Source organism: Cryptomeria japonica, chromosome 5 (genome assembly GCF_030272615.1).
Source record: "Cryptomeria japonica chromosome 5, Sugi_1.0, whole genome shotgun sequence".
NCBI classification, from domain to species: Eukaryota; Viridiplantae; Streptophyta; class Pinopsida; order Cupressales; family Cupressaceae; genus Cryptomeria; species Cryptomeria japonica.
In genome coordinates, this window is record NC_081409.1 from 221,684,815 (window position 1) to 221,710,752 (window position 25,938).

Here is a 25,938-nt window from a genome sequence, read left to right on the forward strand (position 1 = left end):
AATAGACAACAAATCAAATAACCAATCAGATAACAGAGTTGTCGTGCTGCAATAGAAACAGAAAAAAAAAAGAAAGAAACAACACAGAATAAGGAGGAGCTATCATGCAGAAATGCAGAGCCATGATTCTAGAACCTGCGAAAAAGATATATATATATATATATATATATTTATTTCTGCAATCGTGCTATTCTGGAACCTGCTTCTCACAACTCATAAAAATCTTTAAAAAAAAACAACAACATTAGTTCTCAGGGATGTGAGTCCCACCGGGCGTGCCAAAATGAAGAGGGAAAAAATAGTCTTAAAAGGTAAACTGATCAAAACATAACGAAATAAACATGCAGAATGCTAAAATATCATAAAAAGACCATTTCACCTAGCTATTTTACCTTCTCCTTTGGATTGAGCTTGATGAAGTGAAGGCGCCCCTTGATAATGCTCCACTTGATGTGCTCCTTTGATTGCTGGATGTGGATGGCTCTCCAATATTGTGCACAAATGATAAGGATGAATGATAAGGATGAGATGATCAAATTGCCAAGATGATTTCCTGGGCTCAAAAGGGCAGCATAAGCTTACTAAATTTCAAGATGTTTTGAATGAAGGGATGGAACCCTATTTTATAGGAAGAGGAGAAGAAAATGGATGGCTAGGATGAATTCGAGATGAAGGGCTAAGATTTACTTGTGAGGTCACACAAGGTCCAAGAGAGGGTGTGGAGACCAAGAAATATGCCTTAAAGGCATTTCGTATCTCCACACCCTACAAGATGCATTGGAGGAATTAAAAATTCTCCAAAAATGGATATTATGGGGATTAGAAGAATAAAAAGGAATTAAAAATTCCTTGGGAGAGGGAAATGCCTAGAGGAATGTAAGATTTCGAAAATCTTACATTCATCTAGAAAAAGAGCATTTAAAGCTAGTGGCTGGATGAAAGGACAAAGAGTTGACTTTGTGGCTAATCATGATGATTAGCCATTAATGACTCATTAGGAGGGGAATTAGAGGAAATGTTAGGTGGGATTTATATTTGTAGGAGAATTTGACTAAAAGAATAATGTTAAGTGAGTTTAGGGAGTTTCTAGAAGAATTTATTAGGTTAATGATGAATTAAGAAGATGATTTGTAGGAATCATGTAAGTTAACTAATTAATTGAAATTAATTAGCTAAGAGGAAGATTTGTGAGGATTTGATTTTTTAGAAGAATAAAGAAAGGGATTGATTTATTAATTATATTAATCATATGCTATAGTGACAATATTAATTATATTTAATTAATATTGAGAAGGATTTTAATTAACATAATTAATTAATTAATTATGTGAGGAATTAAAAAATAATTATTTTTAAGTGTCTACAATAATATTACATTATATACTATATAATATATTTTTGAATTTAAAATTATAAATAAAAATCGGATATCCTTTATTATCGGATATTTGATTTTATCTGATATCCGATTTGCTTACGTAATTACCATGCCAAGGTGTACTGACACCCAGGCCAAGCAAAAAGTCAACATGGATTTTCGCATTTTTAGGTGAGTGGAGAAGGCTATTTTTTTCACATCACCACTTTTTGGCCACCCATGATCCTGCACTAACCCCTATGTTTAATGTAAATTATTTGGTGGGTATGCAACCCTTTCTAGGGTCAATGTCCTAGACATTTTCTCTATGGTTGCTACCCACAATGGTAGCTCTATAGCAAAAGGGCTCAAGGTGGCTTTCTGCTTATGGCCTAAAATAACTAAGTCCTATTTCCTATTGTATATACCAGCTAAAATCGATCTAGAGATAATTAATTAAATGTGAAGTAATTTAATTAATTAACCTTTATTCTTCCACTTGTAAATAAATCTAAGGATTTATTTATATAGTTCATAATCCCTTCGATTAATGAATGGTTTGCATTAGTGGGATTATTGCACTTTCTTTTGTTTAAGTTAGGCACATAGTATAACTAGGGGATCAATTAACACCATGTCTTATGTGCTTGAGACGATAGGTGAGTATGCTCTCCCCTTCATTGGCTGATCAGAAAGATAGACTCATTGTTCTTTCATTTCATTAGTGCAATATCTTTAGCGGGCCTACTATACCGAGTAGCCCATAAGGTCGGGTGAGAGGGGAATGACCCAAGTGGGAATGACTAACACAAAGTTCATCTATTCCACTCTAAAATAAAAGTGATTTCAATAAAAATCAATATCAATGGTAGTGCTTGGGAATAGCTCTCCTTTGTACCTTCAAGTATATCAAACATTGATTCTCAAGGCTGGGAGACCTCTTAATTCAGTTTATATCCCAACACGCCAAACGGATGCCCTTAATAGTACCTCTTTTTAGCTAGAAGCTACCCGGTTTGAACATTCAAATACTTTTATTCTCTCAATGCAAGGAGGGGGAATGATCTCTCTTGAAGACACTCACCATATATCCCTCTTGAGTGTATGTGTGAACTCCCCTTTTGAGTACTTATTGCAAGTCTCCTAACAAGATTCCACTAGCTCTCGCAAAGGCAAAAACATGAGCACCCTTTAGAGAGTGACATGGGTGTGTGAGTTGAAAGGGTACCAAGATGTAGGTTGAGAAATAATAGTGAAGCCAAATTTCCTTAGGATATAACTGCTTAGTGTGTCTTTTTTTATATACCCATGGAAACTTGGGTTTTATTCAAATCCTCAAACATACACTTGATGTCTAGATCTTAGGGCAAAGATAGCTTCTTGAAATTATGTCTTTTGCATTTTTCAGATCATTAATTAGACATATCATCCATTGAAACATACTCAGATTCAAACAAAATTAAATATCACATTGTCAAACTATCTCACATCAAATTTCATAGAGTAGAATAGTGTTTCACTATCACCAAATAGATCTTTTATTTCAACCATTAGCATATAGATAGATTGGAATAGTGCATCAATTCATGTGATATTTTGCCAAGATCAAGGGCACAATGAAAAGTATAAAAGAGAGACAAAAGAATGACAAGAACAAATTGTATTCTCATCAATATGCAAATGATCAACTGAATTAACCAATACAATGAATATAGGCTTGCTTATATAGACAAGGCCATATGGATGTACGAGCACACAATAATGACATGTGGCTTAATGAGAAACAAGGGTAGGTAAGAAATACTAGGGATAGGTAGGAGAAATAATATAGTATTCCACAAGAGGTGGATGACCCACCGAATGTGGAGTGTAACAACAAAGTAAAACCACAAAAGGTGGAATTTCTCCTACAAGCTATATCCCTATGTGCACACTTCCCTAAGTGTCACAAATCCAAACTAAGAAGAGATGCATTATCCTAAGTTAACTTAAGTGTAATAATATCCATAATGAATATTTATTTACACCAACACCCTCCCTTAAGTGCAACTTAGGGGAATGAAGACTCAATTCAACAATGCAAGATGGGTCCCAGCTACTAGGCCATGATAGGTACCCATGTACAAAATGAAAATGCAAGCAAAACTATGTAATACAATCTCTTAGAAACGGAGAAAGGGAGGAAACCCAATGGGAAAAAACAGCCCCCCAAAAGAGAGATTAATGTACAAAAGACTCTCAAAGAATAAGGACAAAACCTCAAAGAGGAAAAAGTCCCCCCCATAAGAGAGGAAGGAGAAGTCAGCTGATCCCCCCTAGTGAGATATCCCACACCCCCAAGAGAGCTCGCAAATGCTAGAACTTACTCTCGATGAAAGGTTTGTTGAATATGTTTGCAACCTACTCCGCTATGGGACAATACTGCAAATCAATGACCTGCTCCTGAATCAACTCTTAGATATAGTGCATATGGATCTCGATGTGTTTGGTCTATTGGTGTTGGACCGGGTTCTTCGAGATTGCAATAGCACTCTGACTGTCACAATGTAGAATTATTGGTCGTGAAGTGGTGAACCCAAACTTTGTGAGAATCTATTGAAGCCAAATGGTCTTAGTCACTGCGTTAACAACTCCTCGATACTCAGCCTCAGTTGAAGAGAGAGCAATAGCATGTTGCTTCTTTCTCTTCCAACAAATGGGGCCTGAACCAAGGTGAAAACTGTAACCTGAAGTAGACTTATGATCATCAAGATTGCCAGCCCACTCGGAGTCTATGTAACCAACCAAGCAAAGTCCTATGCCTGTTGCATAGTGAATCCCATAGTGATGTCTACCCTAGAGGTAATGAAGGATGTGTTTGGTGGCTTTCCAATGAAGCTCATGTGGTTCCTGCATGAAGCGGGAAACCATGCCAACTACAAATGAAATATCAGGGTGTGTGTAAGTCAAGTAGATGAGACTAACCACAAGCTGATGATACAATGTGGCATCAGTTGGTGGAGAAGAACATTGAGCCTCAAGCTTGACTCCTGAAAGAAAGGGAGTCAGGGCAGACTTACAATCAGCCATATGAAAGTGTGAAAGAAGATCAAGAGCATACTTGGGTTGCGAAAGAGCGATCCCAGAAGATGACTGTGAAATCTCTATCCCAAGAAAATAGTGCAAAAGACCCAAGTCAGTCATAGAAAATATGTCATGCAAAGCAGATTTGACACTAGTAATGATGGATGTGGTGCTCCTTGTAATGATCAAATCATCAACATAAAGCACAAGTATCAAGTGGGAGTCATCCTATCACAAAATATAGACATTCAGATTGGATTGACACCTAGTGAACCCTGCTGAGAGAAGAAAGGAATCCATCTTGGTGTACCAAGCCTTGGGGGCCTACTTAAGGCCATAGAGAGATTTCCTTAGTCTACAAACCAAGTAAGTATTCTAGATGAAACCATGTGGCTTCTCCATATAAATCTCCTCATCAAGATCCCCATGAAAAAAAGAACTCTTCACATCCATCCGATGTACAACCCAACCATGAGCTGCAACAATAGCAAGTGTCAAGCGAATGGAGTTCATCTTGGCTATGGGTGCAAAGGTCTCAGTATAGTCAACACCTAGAACCTAAGAGAAAGCTTTCGCAACAAGTCAAGCGTTATACTTATCCATACTACCATCCACTGCATACTTGGTCTGATAGATCCACTTACATCGAACCATGTTTCTCCCCTTAGGGAGATGGACTAAATCCCATGTGTTGTTCCTCATCAAGGAACTATACTCTTCCTCCATAGTGTGGTCTCACTCAGTAACCCTAGATGCTTCCCAAAATCTCTGTGGATTGGAAGCGGTAGTAATGAATGCATGTGGAAGATCCTGATGTTGTGATGGAGTCCTCTATGTATTTGAAGGATCCCCAAAAAGAGAACACATGGAATCAAGTGTCTATTGATCCCAACGAGGTCTGGGTGGAGGTGGAGAACAAGGCTCCTCAACTACAAGTGGACCCTGCAGAGGTGTAACCCTGCGAGTTGGAGTTGAAGGAGTCTCATCATCTGAATCACTAGCATCACTACCCACAATGGAGGAAGGTGGAGGAGGTAAAGAGGCTAAGCTAGGAGATCTTTCCTCAATGCGAACACTCCTCTCAATAAACACCTCATGTGTCTCAGGATCCATCAATCTATATGCCTTAACACCCTCAGAATATCCAACAAATATGAAAGGCCAACTCTGAGATTCCAATTCCTTTCATTTCTACAGAGGTATGCAAGCCCATGCTAGACACCCAAAGACTCTAAAATGTCTCACAATCTATTTCCTACCAACCCAAGCCTCAAAAGGATTAATACCTTGCAAAGCTTTGTGAGGAACCCAATTCTGGATGTGTGTGGCACAACTGATAGCCTCTGCCCACAAGGCAAGATCAAGAGAACATCCATGTATCATACAACTAGCCATTTCTTTGAGAGTTCTATTCTTGCGTTCTACAACTCCGTTCTGTTATGGAGTGTATGCAATAAAATGTTGAAGATAAATCCCCTCAAATGTACAAAAATCCTTAAGTCTCTTGTTCACATATTCCCTTCCATTATCTGTACAAAGAATCTTGACCACCTTACCGGATTGCTTCTCCACACAAGTCTTGAAGTCCTAAAATTTATCAAATACTTCACTCTTATGAATGAGAAAGTAGACCCAAGTGAAGAGGGAGTAGTCATCAATGAAGGTGAGGACATAGCAGGCCTTACTAAATGAAGGTGCTAGAAATGGACCTACTACATCATTGTGAACAAGTTGAAGAACTTTCAAAGCTCTCCAAGCTTTCCTCTTATCAACCTTCTCCTCGGGACACTTGCCCATGGAACAACCTAAACATACACCCTCTGAAAAACTAATTCAAGGTAGACCTATGACCATGTCTTTAGTGCTAAGCTACTAAAGATAGAGGTAGTTGAGGTGACCAAATCACTCATGCCATAGCTTACTTTTTGAATTTGAATGAATAAGCAAGGCCCTAGAATGAGAACTTGGCACAAAGTGGGAGAATGAATAAAGCCTTGAGTTGTCATTGACTTGTCCCACTGCTACCAAGGCATCACTATCAAGTTCCTTTACCACAACTGAATCAGGTGTAAACTCAACCTTTTTCCCATTCCAATAGTGAGTGATTTGGTAGATAGAGAGAAAGCTGGTAGACAAGTTAGGAACATAAATAACATTCTCAAATGTTCCATCATCCATGTCAACTAAAACTTTCCCTTCAACCTCTACTTGTGTATCATGACCTATGTAAATGTGTGGTTCTTTACATGGCTCCAATGAAGAAAATTCCTCCTTTGTAGAACCCATGTGATAAGAGGCACCCGAGTCAAGTATCCACTATCATGAAGAACCTATTATAAACAAAAATGCTTTCCCTTTTCCCATAGACTGTGAGGAAGAGGAAGGAGATGAATCCTTCTTTGTGTAGGCAGATGGAAAGTTGATGTTGTTTTTCTTAAGAAGATTTGTCAACTCATCAATTTGCTTGGTGTGGCATCGATGCTCATCATGACCATACTTCTTGCAATATGCACAAGTTGGTTTATCCTTCTTAGGTGGAGTCCCCTTTTGGAAGAGGATGATTGCCATTTTTCCTATTGTGGCTTTGACTTAGATTGTTTCTTCTTCTTGTTGGAATCTTTGCCTTGACTCCCTTGACTCCCTTGATTAGCCACCAAAGCCTTGGACTTTGAATACTTGAGAAGCCCCATGTTCAACAACTTATATTGTTCCAATATCAACATTTCTGTGAAAGCATCAAATGAAGGCATAATGTAGGAACTCCCCACAGTCAAACAATGAGTTTGGAAGCTAGACACAAATGCTACATATTCTGGTGCAAGCTTGTCCAACAAGTTGAATATCAACTAAGCATCCTTTTTGTCAATTCCACAATTTTTAAGCTTTGCTCTTAGCTCATTTTCTTTGGTGACATAATCTTGGATTGTATCAAAACTCTTGGGATCCAATTTGGTGAGCTCATTGTTAATCTTGTAACCTCTGATTTCATCAACTTGGCTATACAATTTTTGAAATATATCCCAAGAATCTTTGATTGTAGTACACTTCTCAATATGAAAGATGAGGTCATCTGATACATACTTACACAAAGTTCCAAGAGCCATGCAATTCTTAGTGATCCATTCTAACTGAGCATTAGGATCAGCCTTAGGATCGGGTGGTGCTGCTATTGTTCCATCTATGTAATGCGTGAGACCTTTTTCCATTAATTTGCTCCATACTTTAATTTTCCATGATGCATAATTATGTGGAGTTAAAGGTGGAAATTTATGAGGACTCATTTCAAAAAAAATGAAAGAGCACAAGGAAAGAGAGGCACAATCACACAAGACAACCCCCCAAAAGTGACGATTTGGCACTTTATACTTAGTGTGTGTACAATGGGCCACTTGCAAAAAATGGCAAAGTGGACTTCAGATTTCAATTTTACAACTGCCTCAATAAGGCCGAAAGAGACTCAAACTAATAATGAAAGATATATAAACTAAGATCCAATCAAATTACAAGTACCAATTAGGCCAAATAAGACCAATATCTGAAAGTACAATCTCCACTCAAAATCTCTGAAAATCGATCATAGATTATGAAAGTAGACAAAAAAATACGCACTTTAAAAAAAATGGCACCTAAAAAGGAGATCATATGAGCTCAAATGAATCCTTTGAAGTTGCAAATTTGAGGATTGGACATGTACAACTGAAAGAATCCAAAAATTCCAAAAAACTTGTGCACCAAAATAAAAAACTAACCATACCACTACGAAGAGCATGAAAAACTAGCCCAAATAAAAAACAAAAGTACCAAAAAGGAGCATAATTGACCAAGTTATGAGCCTCCAAAGTTGACTCAAAAATCCAAACTGCTCAATGGAGAGGGGTCTAAAATTTTTTTGAAAAAATGTTGACTGTGCAAAAAAATGCCAGGTGGTGCTAACTGGGCAGATCTGCCGATGTGGTAGGTGACAGGACCTGCTGGTGATGTGGCAGGTAGATCTGCTGACATAGCAGGTGACTGGACCTACTAGTGACGAGGTAGGTAGAGGTGGCAGGTGGCTATCTATGTGTTGGGTGGAGGTGGGCCTTGTTGATGATCGTCGAAGGTCAAGTAGGTAGCAGCTAGAAAACTATCGATGGATGGAAAGCGGTTGCCGGAGGAATGATGATGGCTGCTAGAGCAAAGGGTCGGGTTGCTACCGGTAGTGGTGTGGTTGTCAAGGTCCAATTGCTAGTGGCGGTGCTGTCGTTGGGGGTTGGCGGTGGTGGTGGGAGGCATGTCCAAAGCCGACGGGAGGGAAGTCATCGATGCTACTACAGGTCGCGATGGCCGAGGGTGGTTGCTGCACTACACGACTGCCAAGGGTAGCTGCGAGTATGTCCAAGCCTATAGAAAGTTACGGTGGGGTAGGCGGGGGTTCTACGGACCCCCCAAAAAAACTTTTTATTTTATTTTATTTTTATTTTTTTTAAATAAAAAACCCTTTTTGCCTTTTCAAAAAAAAATTAATTTCTTTTCAAAAACCAGAAAAAAAAAATTCAGATTTTTGATTTTGAGATCCGAAAATTCCATACCATACCGCCCAAATTGGGCAAAAAATTCCTCCAACACCCAAAATTCGTTTTTCACCAAAATAGGTTGAGTTTATACTCGATTTCTATGGAAATAGCCTCTCGGACACAATGGTGAGGTCAAAAACTCTCTAAGATGCCTCCAAAAAGTGTTGTCCCTCATATCCAAAAATAGAAGCCTTCTAAGATGTCTCCAAAAACCAATCAATGAAGCCCCAATGGCTCTAATACCATGTGAGATTTTGCCAAGATCAAGGGCACAATGAAAAGTATAAAAGAGAGACAAAAGAATGAAAAGAACAAACTGTATTCTCATCAATATGCAAATGATCAACTAGATTAACTGATACAATGAATATAGGTCTACTTATATAGACAAGGCCATATGGATGTATGAGCACACAATTATGACATGTGGCTCAATGAGAAACAAGGATAGGTAAGAAATACTAGGGGTAGGTAGGAGAAATAATATAATATTCCACAAGAGGTGGATGACCCACCAAATGTGGAGTGTAACAGCAAAATAAGACCACAAAAGGTGGAATTTCTCCTACAAGCTATATCCCTATGTGCACACTTCCCTAAGTGTCTCAAATCCAAACTACGAAGAGATGCATTATCCTAAGTTAACTTAAGTGTAATAATATCCATAATGAATATTTATTTACACCAACAATTCAAAATTCTAGTGTTCTAAGGTTAAACTCTAGCATTCTGTAGTTAAACTCTAGTGTTCTGAGGTCAAACTATAGCATTTTGAGGTTAAACTTTAACATTCTCAGATTAAAATCTAGTGTTCTGAGATCATAAAAAAGAATTCTCAAGTTCATAGAGAAGAATAACACTTCAAGACTTAGAATCAGTGTTTTAGTAGGACAGTGTGGTGTTCTCATAAGACATCATAGCACATCTGGGGTCTAGAGTAGCGCTCTGGTGAAGCAGTCTAGCATTCTCAGTCTCTGTTTTAGCGTTTTGACAATTTAAGACCTTGGACAAAAAGAAAATTTGGAATTTTTCCATAAAGTTAATCATAGTTTTGGATACCCTTTTCAAAGTAGATTATTTCCCCATCACTCTCAAACTAATTCAAAACTAGTAAAAACAAGTTTCACGAGTGAATTCCTTTTAAAAGCATAGATCAAGATGTCCTAAGTGCATAATTCTCAATCTTTGATATATGATTTCTTAGAATAGTTTTTTCATCAAGATTTATCATCCTTATCTAAGAAACAAGGGATTTAAAATCATATCAACTTAGTCATATCAATAGGATCTTTCCTATTTGACTTAGTTGAATCCTATTACACTAGCACCTCAAACAAAGATCGAGACTTAATCATCTTCAGTCACTTGTATGCCGGTTTTGACTATAAATCAAAAGAAGAAACTGAGACAATAGAAACAAAAACAAAAATCTATGATGGCTAAAGAAAATCCTTTCTATAGACCCCATAATCAAGATGATGATGAGGAAGAAATAATTGATGAAACTATCAAAGAAGCACAACAAGATCCAAAATTTGGTAAATTCATGAAAAAAGTTTTGGAAATGAACAAAGAGAAATACTTCCTCATGTTATCACATCAAGAAGCTAAGTTGCCTCCGAAATTTGACATCACGCGATTGAAATGATACTAGTGAGACAAATAATGAAAGAAGTCGAGACAATGAAACAAGGAACAACGTGGATAATCCCCTTTTGGCTCTCACTCAAGAAATGCAAGCTCTTCAAACACAAAATCAAGATATGCAAAGAGGAACCACAAAGAGGTACTTGTTCCAAGATATTTGTCCTTATCCATTTAATAGAAATCTAAACATGATGCCATTCCATCCAAACTATGAAATCCCTAAATATGACAAATATAATGTTAGAACTGATCCGCAAGACCACGTAAGGGTATTTTGCCCAATGAGAATGGAATTTTCCCATGAGGACACCTATCTAATGAGGTTATTCCCAAAGAGTTTAAGAGAACAAGCCATGGAGTGGTTCTCTAAACTTCAATCTAGTATTAGAACATTTAGTAAATTGATGAATAAATTCGTTTCTTAATACTCATATAAATCCAACATGAGATCACTATGCTAGACTTGTGCAACACCAAATAGAAAAATGGAGAACCATTCATGACCATTATACAAAGGTGGGGATGATTGTTTGTAAGATATCCTCATCTAGTGCTTGATAATGAAAAGATGGACATTTTTATTAACAGCCTAAAAGAGGAAACGAGCTATAGACTAAAATTGCAATGCCCACCAAGTTTTGAGAAGATTATAGAAAATGGAATCAAGATCGAGGAAGCTTTGATTAAGAAAGGAGTGTTAAAACTTTATAAAGAAGGGGCCAATTCTTCAAATAACACTAATAATAACAATGACAAACCCAAGTTTTCAAACAGGAATAGAAACATCATCAATGATGGTGTGGTGGATATCAACAACTTAAAACCAAAAAAACCCATTTTCAATCTATCGAGTCACATTGCGGTGGTTAATCAAAATGACAATAAACCTAAACCATTTTTTTCTAATTTTCACATAAAATTTACTAACATTTTTATCCCACCAAAGTGCCAATGTAGGCCAACCCCCTCGTGGACACACAGTTGTTTGCCCCACTATCTAGTTTAGGTACATTCTTATTGACACGATGAAGGTCCCTCTAATGGGCTTTAGCAAACATACTAGGTTTTTATCTAATACATACATTAGATGTCCACCACACTCCATAGGGTTATTTATATATTCTATGAAAATTAATTCTCTGAGTGTATCAACTTGACTTTAATTATAATAATGTATCACATTTCGTTTCTTTTGAGTTTGATATGTTATCAATATGATAGTTGAATTTTATATTTGTGAAAAAGTTTGAAATGTAGTGTTTAAGCTATTTGCATGTAGCTAGTCTAACTGCTTGACGATAATAATAAGAGATTAAAAGATTAATCTTACAAATGAGATCAAGGCCCCATATAGAGAAGAGTCATTGAGTGGTAATAATCTAGAGAGCTTGCAGGAGTGCATGAATAAGGTCCCCATGTTATTGATAGGAAAATTAATTTATCCTTCACTAGCCTAAGTTGTAAGATAATATAATAAATTTTAGATAGCTTGGTAAACTAATTTTATCTATGAGATGACAGCAAAAAAACCTTTGGATCTTGTGGTATACTGATTACATTAGCTTGGCTGGGAAACTTATTCTTTTAATCTCTTCTACTTCTAAGAAATCAACTCCTAAAAGATTTTTTTTTTTACAATGGGCAAATCTCATCATATACAATGAACTAAAATTTCACTAGAAAGCATGTCCTCCATAAGTGCATTATTATTAATGGTAATATTTTTATCCTCTTAAATCCTAATTTTATGTTTCCAACAGTTAAGTCTTTCTTAAATGCTTTTCTGCCAATGTCTACCATTTCTACCCTCTTAAATTCTATATTAGTGAAGAAAAGTGTAGGGTTAATATTCATTAAGAGTTCCAAGGTGTATTTGTTGGCATTGTGTTTTCATTAATGTCAACTGGTATAGGATGTTACCGGTATCAATGACATTGATGTCAACTTGTGAACAAGAGGTTGTTGGCATTAGAGTTTGATGTCAACCAAAACAGGAGATGAATCGGCATGTACCGGTATGCTAAAGGTGCAATAAAGTGACCACTTAGTAAAAGGGTTGTTGATATGGTGTTGCACACAACTAGAATGAAGAGACTACATGATAGGTATTGATTGTGCTAAAAAGGTGGAATGCTATTTGGATCGCATCAATACCGGAGGTGAAGTTTGTGCAAGCCACCAGATTGCTAGTGAAGGATAACTAGCAAGACTCCCACCGGATGAAGAAGCTATCATGGGCTAGGTGATAGGTTGAGAGAGTATGTTGCCTCTGTGTGCAGAATGAAATATGGAAAACCACAGGGACATATGTCATGTTGAATATGTATCCTCCCCTCCATAAAGTTACACTTGTACCGGTCGAATGATTCCCTAAGATAGGCAGGTGATTGAATGCAGAGACCAGATGTATAAGTAGAAGATGAGAAAGCTTCCAGAGTTTGAGACCATGTTATGCCTCTAAAGAGTGTGATAAAAGATACACACAAGATAAGCATGTGGAAACAAGGTGTACTACTAGGACATTGAAGGAAGAATGAGATGTTGAGATGGTGTGTTTCTCATCTTAACAAACCAGTTGAGAGGAGAACTGGTTTGATGAAGAAGGCCGCTAGTGATTCTATAGGAATATACACGGTGATACCGAGATGCCAATGAAGGTTGATGCAGAATAGTTGGAGTGTGATGACTTAATGTCATCAATGTGTCTCACTAGCAAGAAGGAAAGTATGTTGTCCATCGGCAAACACATCTACCAGAATCTACATTGGTGATAGTTGACATGTTATGACAACTGGTGAAACATCATAGAAGAGACAAGGAAGATAAGGTTCTCACTTAATAAAGAGGAGTGCAGCAAACTGAAGGATAAGGAGAGTTGTCGGTAGTTTCTATGGTGTCGGCAAGTTAACATATTCATAGAGGTGTTTCACCAGAAGAGCAGTGAAGTGCAAACATAAGGGTTACATCGGCCGTATAGAAAAGGTGATGGCAGGAAGGATAACTGACAAGGTGATTTGTGCTAGTAGGGTCAGTGAATTGGTATGTGTGTACCAGTTATGTGGGTGGTCGATGACTAAGTTGAACTGACAGAGCAGTGTGCCAAGGTGGATACCAACAGTAATGCCATGTAGAGGTGAAGTGGAAAACTTGCACAGGTCAGTGTAGAGTATCGATGAGGTAGTTGGTAGTTGGTCCAACATTAACAGTGATTGTGAAGTTTGAGGGATGATTGCAGAGGGGTTCTAGCTCGAGGAAGGATACATTTGACCATATCCATGGCATGCACTAATAGATGCAAATTTTTTAGATGTAGATCGAAGTTGTTGAAGAAATCCATCGAGGCCATTAATGGTGATTGACCAAGGGGTATGCCGAAAGATTGAGATTAGGTTGCTGAAATAGGAAGGCATGCTCTAGAAGGCACAAAATGGTGGATATGTGCAGGAAGTCATCTCTAACTTGTGATCTGATCAGATTTGATTAGATTCGATGTGCCTTGTGATCAGTAGAGAAAAACCTAACCTCTTGTGATTTGAATTGACTTTTGGCAGGAAGATTGGGCTATAAATATGCAAGCTAAAGATATTGTTTAGTGTTGTTGGTTGAGAGAGTGTTGTTGTTGCTGAAGAAGAGAAAACAAAGCTACTACAAAGTGCTTAAGTGTTGCATGAGAGAGATATACCAATCAGAGGGAAAATAGCTAAGGATAGCAGTGATTGAGGGAGTGAAGGTTAAATCGGTATGGTTTGAGCAACCGGTACAACAACTAGAGTGCATCTGAGGAGATAACCAATAGGAGTTTGTACCAGCATGAAGATAGTTCAGAGGGCTGAAGAAGAAAGCAGGGAGGAGGAGATCCAACAGAGTAGAAGAAGAGTAGAGGTGAACCGGTAGAGTTTACCAACAATGCAGCAACATATAAGAGCAACAGAAGAGTGAGTCAGTACAACAGAGAAGGTGTCTCATCGATAGAGTGAGGTATATGAAATGGTTACAAGATTCACTTGTAATAGTATGATTAATTTTATATTTGAAGTTATCATTGAGATCATTGATTTGTAGCTCAATGCAAGGGTTGGTACTCCTTGGGTTGGTGCCCTAAATTAGGGGTTGTAGCTCCTTTGGGTTGTAGGCCATAAACAAGTCAAGGGTTGTAGCTCCTTGGGTTGGTTCCCTAAACATTGTAATAGAGATTTCATTGTTAGGCTAGATTGGAGCAATAGAATCCAACAATATTGCTCACTGAGGTTTTTCCATCTTGGGGTTTCCTTGTACATGCTAGTGTTATGTGATGTCCCTTTATGTGTGATTGCATTTGTGATTAGTCTCCCAACTAACCAGTATGTCTTCATTGTGTTAGATCCCATAATTGGTATACACATATAAGTTAGTTAAAGAGAAAAAGTTGAGAACCACTTATTCACCCCCCTCTCAGTGGTGCATTGTGTCTAACAATCAGTATAAGAGCCTAGGTACCCTGTTTATCAAGATTTATCTTGCTTGGGTAGATTCTGGCTTAAGGACACAATGGTCTATTTAGTGTAAATCCCTACTCCAATTTTTTATGGTTCAAATTATTCTATTTGTATTTTTAGGATGGAATTCTACTTGTCCTCTCTTTGGTTTGATGTATGGATGTCAGTAGTTAATGGTCTCCCTAGGAATGTCTTTCCTCCCACCAGCTCTAAAGAAGAAAGAAGATGCAAGTGCAACGATGAAGCCATGAAGGCCATTTTCAGTGCTCACTGGTGATGTTCCCTTATAGGTGGATAAGTGTAGGTTGGCAAAAATTCTATGGGATAGACTAAAGAAACTCTATGGAAATGAACCCTCCACCACTAAATCAACTTGTGAGAGTGAGAAGAATAATGCAGCAAATACATGTGGAGATGACAGAGGTAGTTCAGATTGTTGTTGTAGCATTGGTGATGAGGAGACTCATCTCTTCATGGCTCATGAGACAGATATTGAGAATCACACATCAAAAGGGGATAATGTAGATAGATCCCATTGGTATGATGTGTTTGGCAGTGACAATGAAGAAGATGAAGAGGAAGGAGACAAGGTAGATAGATCTAGCCAACAAGATCTATTCGGAAGTGATGATGAAGAAGAAGAAGATGCATAAGTTGATCTAGAAGGTGAATTGCTAAGTTCCCTTGATGAACTAGAAAATGTTAGAAATGAGCTTAAGGATTACAAGAAATTAGTTCATGTAGAATGCGGCTAGTTGAGAACTTGCCTTGATGATTCAAACAAAAAGGAAAGTTTTTTTGACCACTCAACTAGATGAGGAAAAAAGAATGGCAAACAATTTGAAATTAATCTTGGATGCCAAGGAGAGAAGATGGGAGGAATTTCTGCTAGACATGAAGTCTAGGGACAAAGGATGTTAGGACCTAAAAAGTGAAATGGAGAATCTGAGAAATGAATACAAGTTGTTTAAGAATGTTGCGGTTGTTGAGAAAAACCGGTTGATCAGATGTCTTGAAGATTCTGAGAAATGTATCTCAGTGTTGAAGACTCAACAACATGACACCATGAAATGTATGTGCAATGATTTAGAGTCAGAGTTGGATGCCCAAAAGAAAATATGTGAGATGTTGCAGCAAAATGTGGAGACTAAAGTAAGTGAGTGTCCTAATCTTAAGGATAAAGTTGCAAAGCTCACTTTAGAACTTGAAAAGTGCCAAGATGAGATCAAACTAAGAAAGAAGTATGATGGTGGCACTAAAGCCTTGGATAATATTTTAAGCCAACTGAAACATTCCAGGGACAATGGAGGATTAGGATGTGGTACTGGTGAATTCTCTACAAGCAGGGAGACCTCCCACAAAGATATTTAATTTTTTCTCCTCAAATGGGCATGGAAAGGGTCAAACCTTCACTGTTAGAAATGCTCCAAAGAAAAGGATAGATCTGACTACAACCAGTGAGGACATCTAGATGAGGATGAAGAATGGTGATACATGGAGGAACATTGCAAATCTGAAAGGAAAAGGGAAAATAGGAGAAGATAGCTTCACCAAAAGAAAGAACATGAGAAGGCATCTTGGAAGGCCTTCCACCAGTAGAGGACAAGGAGATGTTGTTTCCCATACATCAATTCAAGTGTGGAAGAAGAAAGGATCTGATGGAAGACTTGTAGAGAATGGAAAACCCTAGATCCATACCCGAAAAAGCAGAAAAGGAGATGCCAAACCGGTAAGATCACCTCATGTTTGACAGAATAAATTTGTAAGTAATAAGCCTCCTTTATCTGGTTATTGTTTTGCATGTAAAGATTATGGCCATAGGGCAGAAGAGTGTAAAATGAGGTCTAGGAATAGATAGAGTGTTCTTCCTAGGTATAATAAATCAGATGGTTATATATTTCATGCATATAAGAAAAATGTTTCACAGAGTAGAAACATGCATGTTCCCTTTCTCGTCTATGCTAACAGGAATCCATGCACTACTCCTAAAAATGTAAACATTGTGTGTTATAACTGTAATGGATTAGGTCATAGAAATTATGAATGCAGGAAGAAGAATATGCATTCCTATGGCATTCAGAGGATCAATCATTCTTAGTGTGAGAGTAGTTACAGGGGATATGAGCAGCATAGACCTGCTTGGAACAAAAGGAGAAATTCTCCTGCACAATCAAGAAATTCAAGGGAATCGATAACTAGCCACAATGGCATGATAAAAAAAGGAAGAGCAAATCTGTATGTCACAAGGTTCCCCAATCATGAGATTGTCATGGATGTTGTATGCTACTATAGCACTGCCTGCAAAGAGAGGACCAATGAGGAGAAGAAGGTTGACACTGCTCCCAAGAGTACAAATGTGGAAAGGAAAGAAATCAAGCAGACAAGGAGGAAGAAGCTGAAAGATAAGAGTATGGACCGGCATTGTGCACTCAATGCATAGGTGATGTCTCCTATGGATTAAAGGAGATATTGGGTTCAAATGGAGTTACATATTCACCAAATCATTCACCCCTTAGTTGAAAGGAACAAAGGAGATAAACAAGTTGTTGTCTATAAGAGGAAGAAAATGAAATAGAAAGTGTGTGTGTAGTTACTGCCTTGACTACACATTGAAGATGGTTTACTACTACAGGTAAAATGAATGGTAGTAGAGGAAATTGGAACTAGGAGATAAAGGTAAAGAGGAAAGTGTCCTGGTAGAGATAAGAGATCAGTATTATGCGGCATGTTACCGGTAGGAATGTTGATCAATGTTGCAAGTTATGTAAGTCAATGATGTTGAGGGATCATTACAGTAACTCTGTTAGCTTGGATGGATGAGGTTGTTAGAATTGTGTTGTCATTGATGTCAACCGGTATGGGATGACCACGAATAGAAGAGATGTATGTGCAACACTTATATGGAGGAGTAGAGGATGTGATATCTTGGATATCACCTTGTGTCGTAGAACACTAGTAAGGTAAGGAAGATGACCTCAGGAGTCACCTGTACATGAGTTAGTGCCTAACTTGTGTGATGAGATAGAGAGGTGTTTGAGCGGTTATTTTTGATGAAGAGGCAAAATGTTATCTGAATCACATCAACACCGGAAGAGAAGATTGAATAGGTTACTGGTATGCTATGAGGTTGTAGAGCAATAGGACTCCCACTGAATGAAGATTTGGTCATCATGAGAAGCAATGACTGACAGTGAATGTGCTCACATCAGATCACATGTGTCTATCTAAAGAGATGCTGCACAAACAAGGAAGCCACATGAAGTGCACTGCAATATATAAAAGACAAGGTGTTACTCCACCGGTAAGTGGAGCTTATCTCCTATTATGCATTGTGTGTATTATAGTTTGGTGAGATAAGAGTGAAGAGGTAAAGGCAAGTACTTGAAGGTTCACACTGGATCTACCAGTGAATTGAGGGAATGCCTTAAGTGCATGAGATCAGGGTTATGCACTGTACCGACAGAGAAGGCATGTTGAGATGCTGACACAGAAGAAGTGATGTGTTTGTCAACTTGACAAACTGGCTGAGATATGGTCAGATCTTATCAAGGAGAAGGCAAGGATGAGCAAGGAAGTGGCCTGACTAAAGATAATGCCTATTGAAGGTTGATGACTTATGTCATCAAGAGTGCTTACTGGTATGTATGTTTACCAGTAATATGGACAAGGTATAGATGCAGAAGACTTCCCACTTGATGGGAATGTGCATGCTTAGGTTAGTCATGTTTGAAGACCAGTTTAGGTATTCCACCTTTAGTATGGCAAAGGGAAAATCTGAGGAGTTAACTGGTAGAATGTGAGATGCTGACAGGGTTAGTAAACCAGTAGAAAGGAAGAACTGGTAGAATGTTTGGTCGGTGATCCTATGTGGACCAACATGAAGAGTCAAGGTGGCAGAGCTAGTTGACTTGGATACCACATGGAATCAAGGTGGCAAACCTACATTGGATGAAGATGGAATGTACACTGACGGGGTAGTTGTAGATTTGTTTGACATTAATGGTGACTGCAAAGCTCAAGGTAAAGTTGCAGAGTTGTGTGGCTCGAGATCTAGGAAATATTGATTGTGCGGATCAAAATAGGCAAAGGAAACAACTGAGCCATTTATGGCGACTAATTAAGCAAAGCTGACACATTGTTTGCAGGTTGCTGAAGAAGGATGGAAGAGTTGTGTAGATGGATTTCAGGGAGATCAGATTGAGCAAGATCTGATTAGATTTGATTTGCCTCAAGGATGGTGAGGAAGCCCTAACCACCTAGATTTTGAATTGGGCTTTGGTGGGAAAACCTAGCTATAAATATGAAGGCAAAAGACATTGTTAGATGTTGCTACTATATAGAAGAATATTGTGCTATTGCAAAGTGTGATACTTCTGCATGTAAGACAAAATAATCCAAGTGCTTAATAAGCATCTGAGAAGTGACTGAGAGTGACGGAGAACTTTGTTGAAGTGTTCAACCGGTAGGAGAGAAGGTAGATAGAGAACCAACAAAGTGTTATATCGGTGAAGAGAAGAGAGTAAGGTGGAGATCCAACATAGAGGAAGAAGAGGATAAGTGTACTAGTGGAGTTTACTGACAATTGAGCAGCAAAAGAGTGAGTCAATGTGGCAGAGATGGTATCTCACCGATAGAGTAAGATATATGATAAGGTTACAAGATTTACTTGTAACAAGATAACTACTTATGTATTTGATTTTTATATTGTGAACACTGAGTTGTAGCTCGGTGCAGGGGTTGGTGCTCCTTGGGTAGATGCCCTAAAGCTAGGGGTTGTAGCTCCTTTGGGTTGTAGCCCATAAAGTCAGGGGTTGGTGCCCTAAACATTGTAATAGCTTTCATTGTGAGGCTGGATTGGAGCAGTAGACTCCAGCAGCATTGCTCACCAAGGTTTTTCCCATCTTGGGTTTTCCTCATACATCCTAGTGTTATGTGATGTCCCCTTGTGTGTGTGTACTTGAGTTAGTCTCCTCACTAATTGGTAAGTCTGCATTGTGTTTGATCCATAAACTAGTATGCTCATAAAGTTAGTTAAAGAGGAAAAGATTTGAGAACCACTGATTCACCCCTTCCCCCTCTCAGTGGTGCATTGTGTCTAACCGAGGTAATGTCTTAGGTGATATAGGAAAGGACCTAAATGACATGTGTTGGTTTGGTAGCTAATCTTATAAGCATACTTCTTTATGTATCAACCGATTGGATATGTGACCTGCAGTTGCCATTACAGTCATGATGGTGGATGTCATGGGTATAGATGTGAGTCTCAGCTTAGGGCCTGACTAAATAGATGAAGATTAGAGGTCTATGTTTCACGGGGAGTTCGAGCCATATTTTCAAATTGATATAAAATATAATGAACATAGAAACAGATCAAGAGGATGCTTAATAATACTAGAAAATAAATTGCTCATTTGACTATGCGTCATTAGTTGAAAGTAAGAGAAGTTTTGAAAACTGGTAGGACCACATGCACAAGAGAAGAAATTCATTCCTCAACTGGTTCTAAGTGAAAGAAGGAGAGAAACTGATGTGTGTTGCTAAGGGTTGTTTGGTACCTGAGCTTTCCATCTCAAGTGTTGATTTTTGAGATGATGTTGTGCATTATCTTCGAAAGGGGAGACACACCTAGTAAAAAGGGGGAGAAATAATTTTGTCAGTGCCCAGTAGATACAAGAAGGAATGTTATCTTGACAATTCCCTTTGCCATTGTTTTCAAAGGGGGAGAAAGATACTATAGTGTTAGGGTTCCCACAGATACTGAGAGGGGGGGGTGAATCAGTATTTGACCGGTAATGTAATTTTCTTAAAGCTGAATATGCAGAATATAAAGTAACAATATACTGGTATGCAAGAATTAATGCAAATAATAGAATCAAAAGCATCCACATGAAAAGAACACCATAACACAAGATGTTTAACGAGGAAACCCGGTGTGGGAAAAACCTCAGTGGGATTTGTGACCCACAATATTCACTTACTGGCCAATAAGAGAATATTACTTACAATAGGGGCCTGCACATGCAGGAAGGCCAACTGCCTAGAGCTCACTACTCAATAAGAAGTCGCACTGACTTACAATTAGGATTTACAAAAATCCAATATTCTGTACTACTTTACAATAGCATCTTCAATGCCAGATTTAGTATCGGTTCTTGCTCTGTTCTTTACACATACCCTTGACCTACAATTCACACATTAGGTCTGCCTTATAATATATTTATTGCATTCTATCCATGTCCTACAAATGCCTACAATGATCTCTTTTATATACAAGAGTCATTTTACAATTTGCCAAGTCGGCTTACAATGATAAACAAAATATTACATATCAAAAACCTTGTTGGCCTCTGTGCCGGTATACATCTTTTCTTCTGTGCCGGTGTACATCTTCTGTGTCGGTGCCGGTGTAGATTAATCTTCTGATGCTGGTGCACTATCTTGCCTGTGTTATACTTTGCTCGTATAATGTCTTGCCAGTGCCATAGGATTGCAAGGTTGTCTGTATAATGTTTTGCCGGTATAATGTCTTGCCGGTGCGATAGGATTGCAAGGTTGCCTGTATAATGCTTTGCCGGTATAATGTCTTGTCGGTGCCATAGGATTGCAAGGTTGCCTATATAATTCTTTGCCGGTATAATGTCTTGTCGGTGCCATAGGATTGCAAGGTTGCCATCAATGACAAAACCTTCAATCACACACACAATGTCTCATTGGAGTGCCCATATGCCAACAATCTCCCCCTTTGGCATTGATGGCAACACTCATGAGAAATTTCAAAAATATATCCAAAAATGTGTATACCAAAAAATGTTACCAAAAATGTGAGGGCTCCCCTTGAGCATGTGATCCCTGTGTTTTAAATTTTCTCATCTACTACTCCCCCTTTGGCATCAATGACAAAGGTTAGTAGATTTTGTAGTTGTACCAATTCATAACCTCAACCTTGTAGTTGGGTAGTTATTATCTGAAGAATGTCTCCCAAAATTAAGTTTATACCATCCATAAACTTCTTGCTCTCCTTTATTGCTATCTCAGTTCTGTATATTGTACCAGTGAGATGCTGCAAGTGCTCTGCCGGTGTCTTGCTACCCTGAGTTAGTGCCTCTGAGATTTCCTTATGTAGAGATGCTAAATAGTCCAATCTTGGACTTAGTTTAGATCTCAAAAATTTTGCCTTGTTTATTATTTTCTCTTTTTCTCTCTCTAATTTGAGCAATTCTTCCTCAAAATTTGTTATCTTTTCCTCAAAAACTGATAGTGTATCGGGAAAGTTAACAAAATTATCAACCAGCTTATTAATCTCTTCATGTACCTTGCTCATCTTTTTGTCTACATCCATGGTCAAATAGTTTATCTTACAGGTGTCTTTATACAGAGTTTTGTATTCTTTCAACAAATTACACAGTTCCAGTAGAAGTGTGTCAAATTCCTTGTTACACTTCTTTATTCCTTCCTCAAAGAATTTTTGTTTCTCTTTTTCTATACTTTCCTTTACAGTTTCTACCTTTGTTTGCTCAAAATTTCTAGAAATATATTTACAAAGTGTATCCAACTGGCCTAAAGAATCTTTGTTGGCTATATTACTATTTGGAGCTATTAATTTCAAAACTGGAATTGAATCATCTATCGCTTTATAGGCTTGTGAGCTATAATCAGTTATTTTCTTGATAGATTTGAGCAATACCTCTGTTACATTTGATGGTGACCCAATAAACTGAGTGCCAATGGAGGTGGCCATGCTAGTATTGACCTCTGGTAGGTTTGTTTGTGTCTCCATCTCTTTAAGCACAGTTTTTCCTACATCATTTCTTACTGGTGGCGTCTATTCTGGAGCCTTTAGCTTTGTTTGTTGCTCTATTTGTGTTCCAGAAACCATCTTTTTCTCTAAATCTACTGTCGGTTGCTCTTTGTTACCTGTTGCCGGTTGCTCTTTGTTATCAGATTTATCTGTGGTATCCTTATCTACCACTATGTTGATTTTTTGAGTATCAACATTCACAGTATATAGGACTTTAGGATTAGGATTATTATCCTCTGTGTCCATGCTCTCAGCTGCTGGTTGATCTTCTGTAGTTTTTGTTTTTACCAGTGGAGTATTTACAGGAGGTGGGGGTAAGTTGTCTCTAATCTTAATACTTGGTAGTCCACCAACTTTACCTTTCCCTTTGTCCTTTTGATATACCAAAATGGGCTTGGGATTCATATATTCTTCTTGTTTTTCTTTTTCAACCAAGAATCTATCCCAACCATCTTCTATTTCATTTGAAACTTCAGTAACTCTACCTACCATTAGTGATATTTGGCGGTGTGCAGTGGAAAAGATTGTTCGGTTGGCCTGAGCTATCAAATCATCAATTTCCTTACGTGAGTTGACCAGGTATACTGCAAGTAATTTTTCTATCTTAATTTTCTTATCTGACTCAATTATTCCTTGCCTTCTGGCCTCAATTCTTTTATATAATTCATCAGGAATTTCATTTAGGACTTGTATCAAAAACTTTTTATACATGTCCATGTGTAGTATAACACTTTCCTCAACTTGTCCTTTCTCATCATCTGATAGAGTCTCATAGATTTTCCCTATGTTTTTCAATTTACCTTCTTCTATGATCTCATTCAGCAATATGTCAAAAGGGGCCAAGTCAGTGTCTGTCTTCTTCTTCTTTTTGGGGGTCAACTTTTTCTTAGGTGTGGCTTTCTTGACCAGAGACCTTACAACTTGTTGCTTCTATCTTGTCCTTCTAGGTGAAGGAGTGGATACCAATGAGGGGTCTCTTTTTCTAACAACTCTTTTGAAAGTTGCTGGCATATCTCCTTCTGAGGAGGTATCTACCGGTGATAGATGAGTTTCAGGTTGTTGGGCTGCCAACTCTTCTTCTCTTATGCCAGTTTTCTTTAATACATCATCTTTTAAGGCTTTTATTTGCTTGGTTCCTCTTCTCACAAATGCCTCAACTTTCTTTACTCTCTTTTTAGATTGAATTTGAATACTTCTTCCTTTGGTTCATGGGGGGCTTCCAGAAGTGCTTTGGCATAAGTTTCCACTATGTGGTCATCTGTTTCACACCCCATCTCTATAACCCAGATTGTTCTTGGGATGACTGCTTCCATCCAGATCTCATCCTTTTTTATTACAAAACATATATCATCCTTGTATTTGTTGACAATTTCCTGTGATAGTCTAATCCTCATATTCATTTTAACCTTTAGTGCTTGAAAATACTCATGGATATTCTTTTCTTTGTTTTCACCCATGTTGTTGAATAAGTCAGACAATTATTTTCCTACCGGTATGTCAAATCCAAAATCCTTGTTGCCTATACTGGGAGCCTGTTTGGTTATATGTAGCATCAAGCATACAAGTAAATTTCTAAATCTAAAGGTTCCTTTCTTATCCTTCTTGATTTTTGCCAAATTGTCAATTAACTCATCTTTTAACCATTCACAGATATCAATTTTCACATTGTCCTTAACCATGTTATAAGCACTCTTTATGCATAAACTGGAAATAGAGTTAAGCCTATTTGCATGAGTTGCTTTGTAACCTAGAATCATGCTAACAAATCTAACATTTGTATCGGTCACATCATTAACCCTTAATGATCTTTTGTTGGATGTTGCACCAGTTAAGTTTGTTACTAGGTCATTGGAGACCTTCTTGGTTTTGTCAGGTCGGGTACCGGTGGAGGGTAACCTTGTTACTGCTTTCACAGCTACCTTGGTAATTTTATGCACTGAGTCAAGCCAAAAGAATGAGCCATATACCCTGCTAAGAACTATCCTAACCACTTCCTTGGGAAATTCAGGAATGCAGAGGATTTCAGTGAATCCTAGGGTTTCAACAATTTTATGTTCAGGTTTCACATTTCCGGCATTGTCACATATAACAGATTTATATACGTCTTTGATTTCTTCATCACCTAATTCCTCTATGTTGCAATGAATATACATTCTAGGGTCTTCTGCATAAACAACACCCTTTGGAATTTGGGAAAATGCACCTGTGTTGTCATCTTTCTTAGCTACCTCAGGAACTAGCTGAAACATGGGCCTAGGTCATTTTATAACCTCAACTACTATAGGGTTTGCTACGAATTCAGGTGCAAAGGAGGATGCCATGATGATAAATACCTTTTTCTTCCTTTGGATGGATTGATTGCTGAAGTACTTTGCCTCTTTGCTCGGAATGCCTTAGCTCAGAAATCTTCGCCCTCTCTGAAAGTTTGAATTCATGGTGAAATGAAATGGAGCCAAAAACCTTATTTTATAAAGTCTTTCCTATCACCTACCACATTAATTGTCTTTCGGTAATGTATTAACTCAACTTTATTTGCCAGTAATGAAGGATTTTCAACTTCTTTTCTCTAATTGAGGGAATAATAGCACGTGTCATTAAATTGCCAAACCCTCAAGATAATTTTCTTCATTTTGATGAAGAACATCTTGTTAGTGGAGCATTGCTTTGTCCTACCGGTGGAGCATCATATTGTTCTGCTGATGAAGAATTTGTTGATTCTACCGGTGGAGGAGTAACCCCAATATTTAGATCACCTTTTCTAATCCATTGCTTTGAAAATTCTTGCTTAACCTCTTCAACCTTTTCGTTACCTTTCAAGCTAGTACTTTTGTTATCTACCGGTGTACCTTTACTTCTATAGAATTTAGCAATATGACCAATCTTGTTACATGCATAACAAGTTACATTATTTTTCTGAATAATTTCCCATAACCTATGCCAGTTTGTGTTCTGCATTTAATTGATAAATGGCCAAATCTTCCACAAACATAACATCTTACATTCATTCTACAATTTTCAGAGTTATGACCAATTTTGTTGCATTTG

General features: G+C 37.9%; 1 protein-coding gene across 1 annotated transcript in view; it reads left to right on the forward strand.

The window, feature by feature from the left end:
* LOC131875829 (receptor-like protein 34) overlaps window positions 1–8,444 on the forward strand; it is a 68,611-nt gene extending 60,167 nt beyond the window's left edge. The window contains exon 4 of the mRNA XM_059220515.1: window positions 8,379–8,444. Within this exon, the coding sequence (XP_059076498.1) occupies window positions 8,379–8,444 (66 nt within the window). The remainder of the gene's footprint in view (window positions 1–8,378) is intronic.
* The last annotated feature ends 17,494 nt before the right edge of the window (window positions 8,445–25,938 follow it).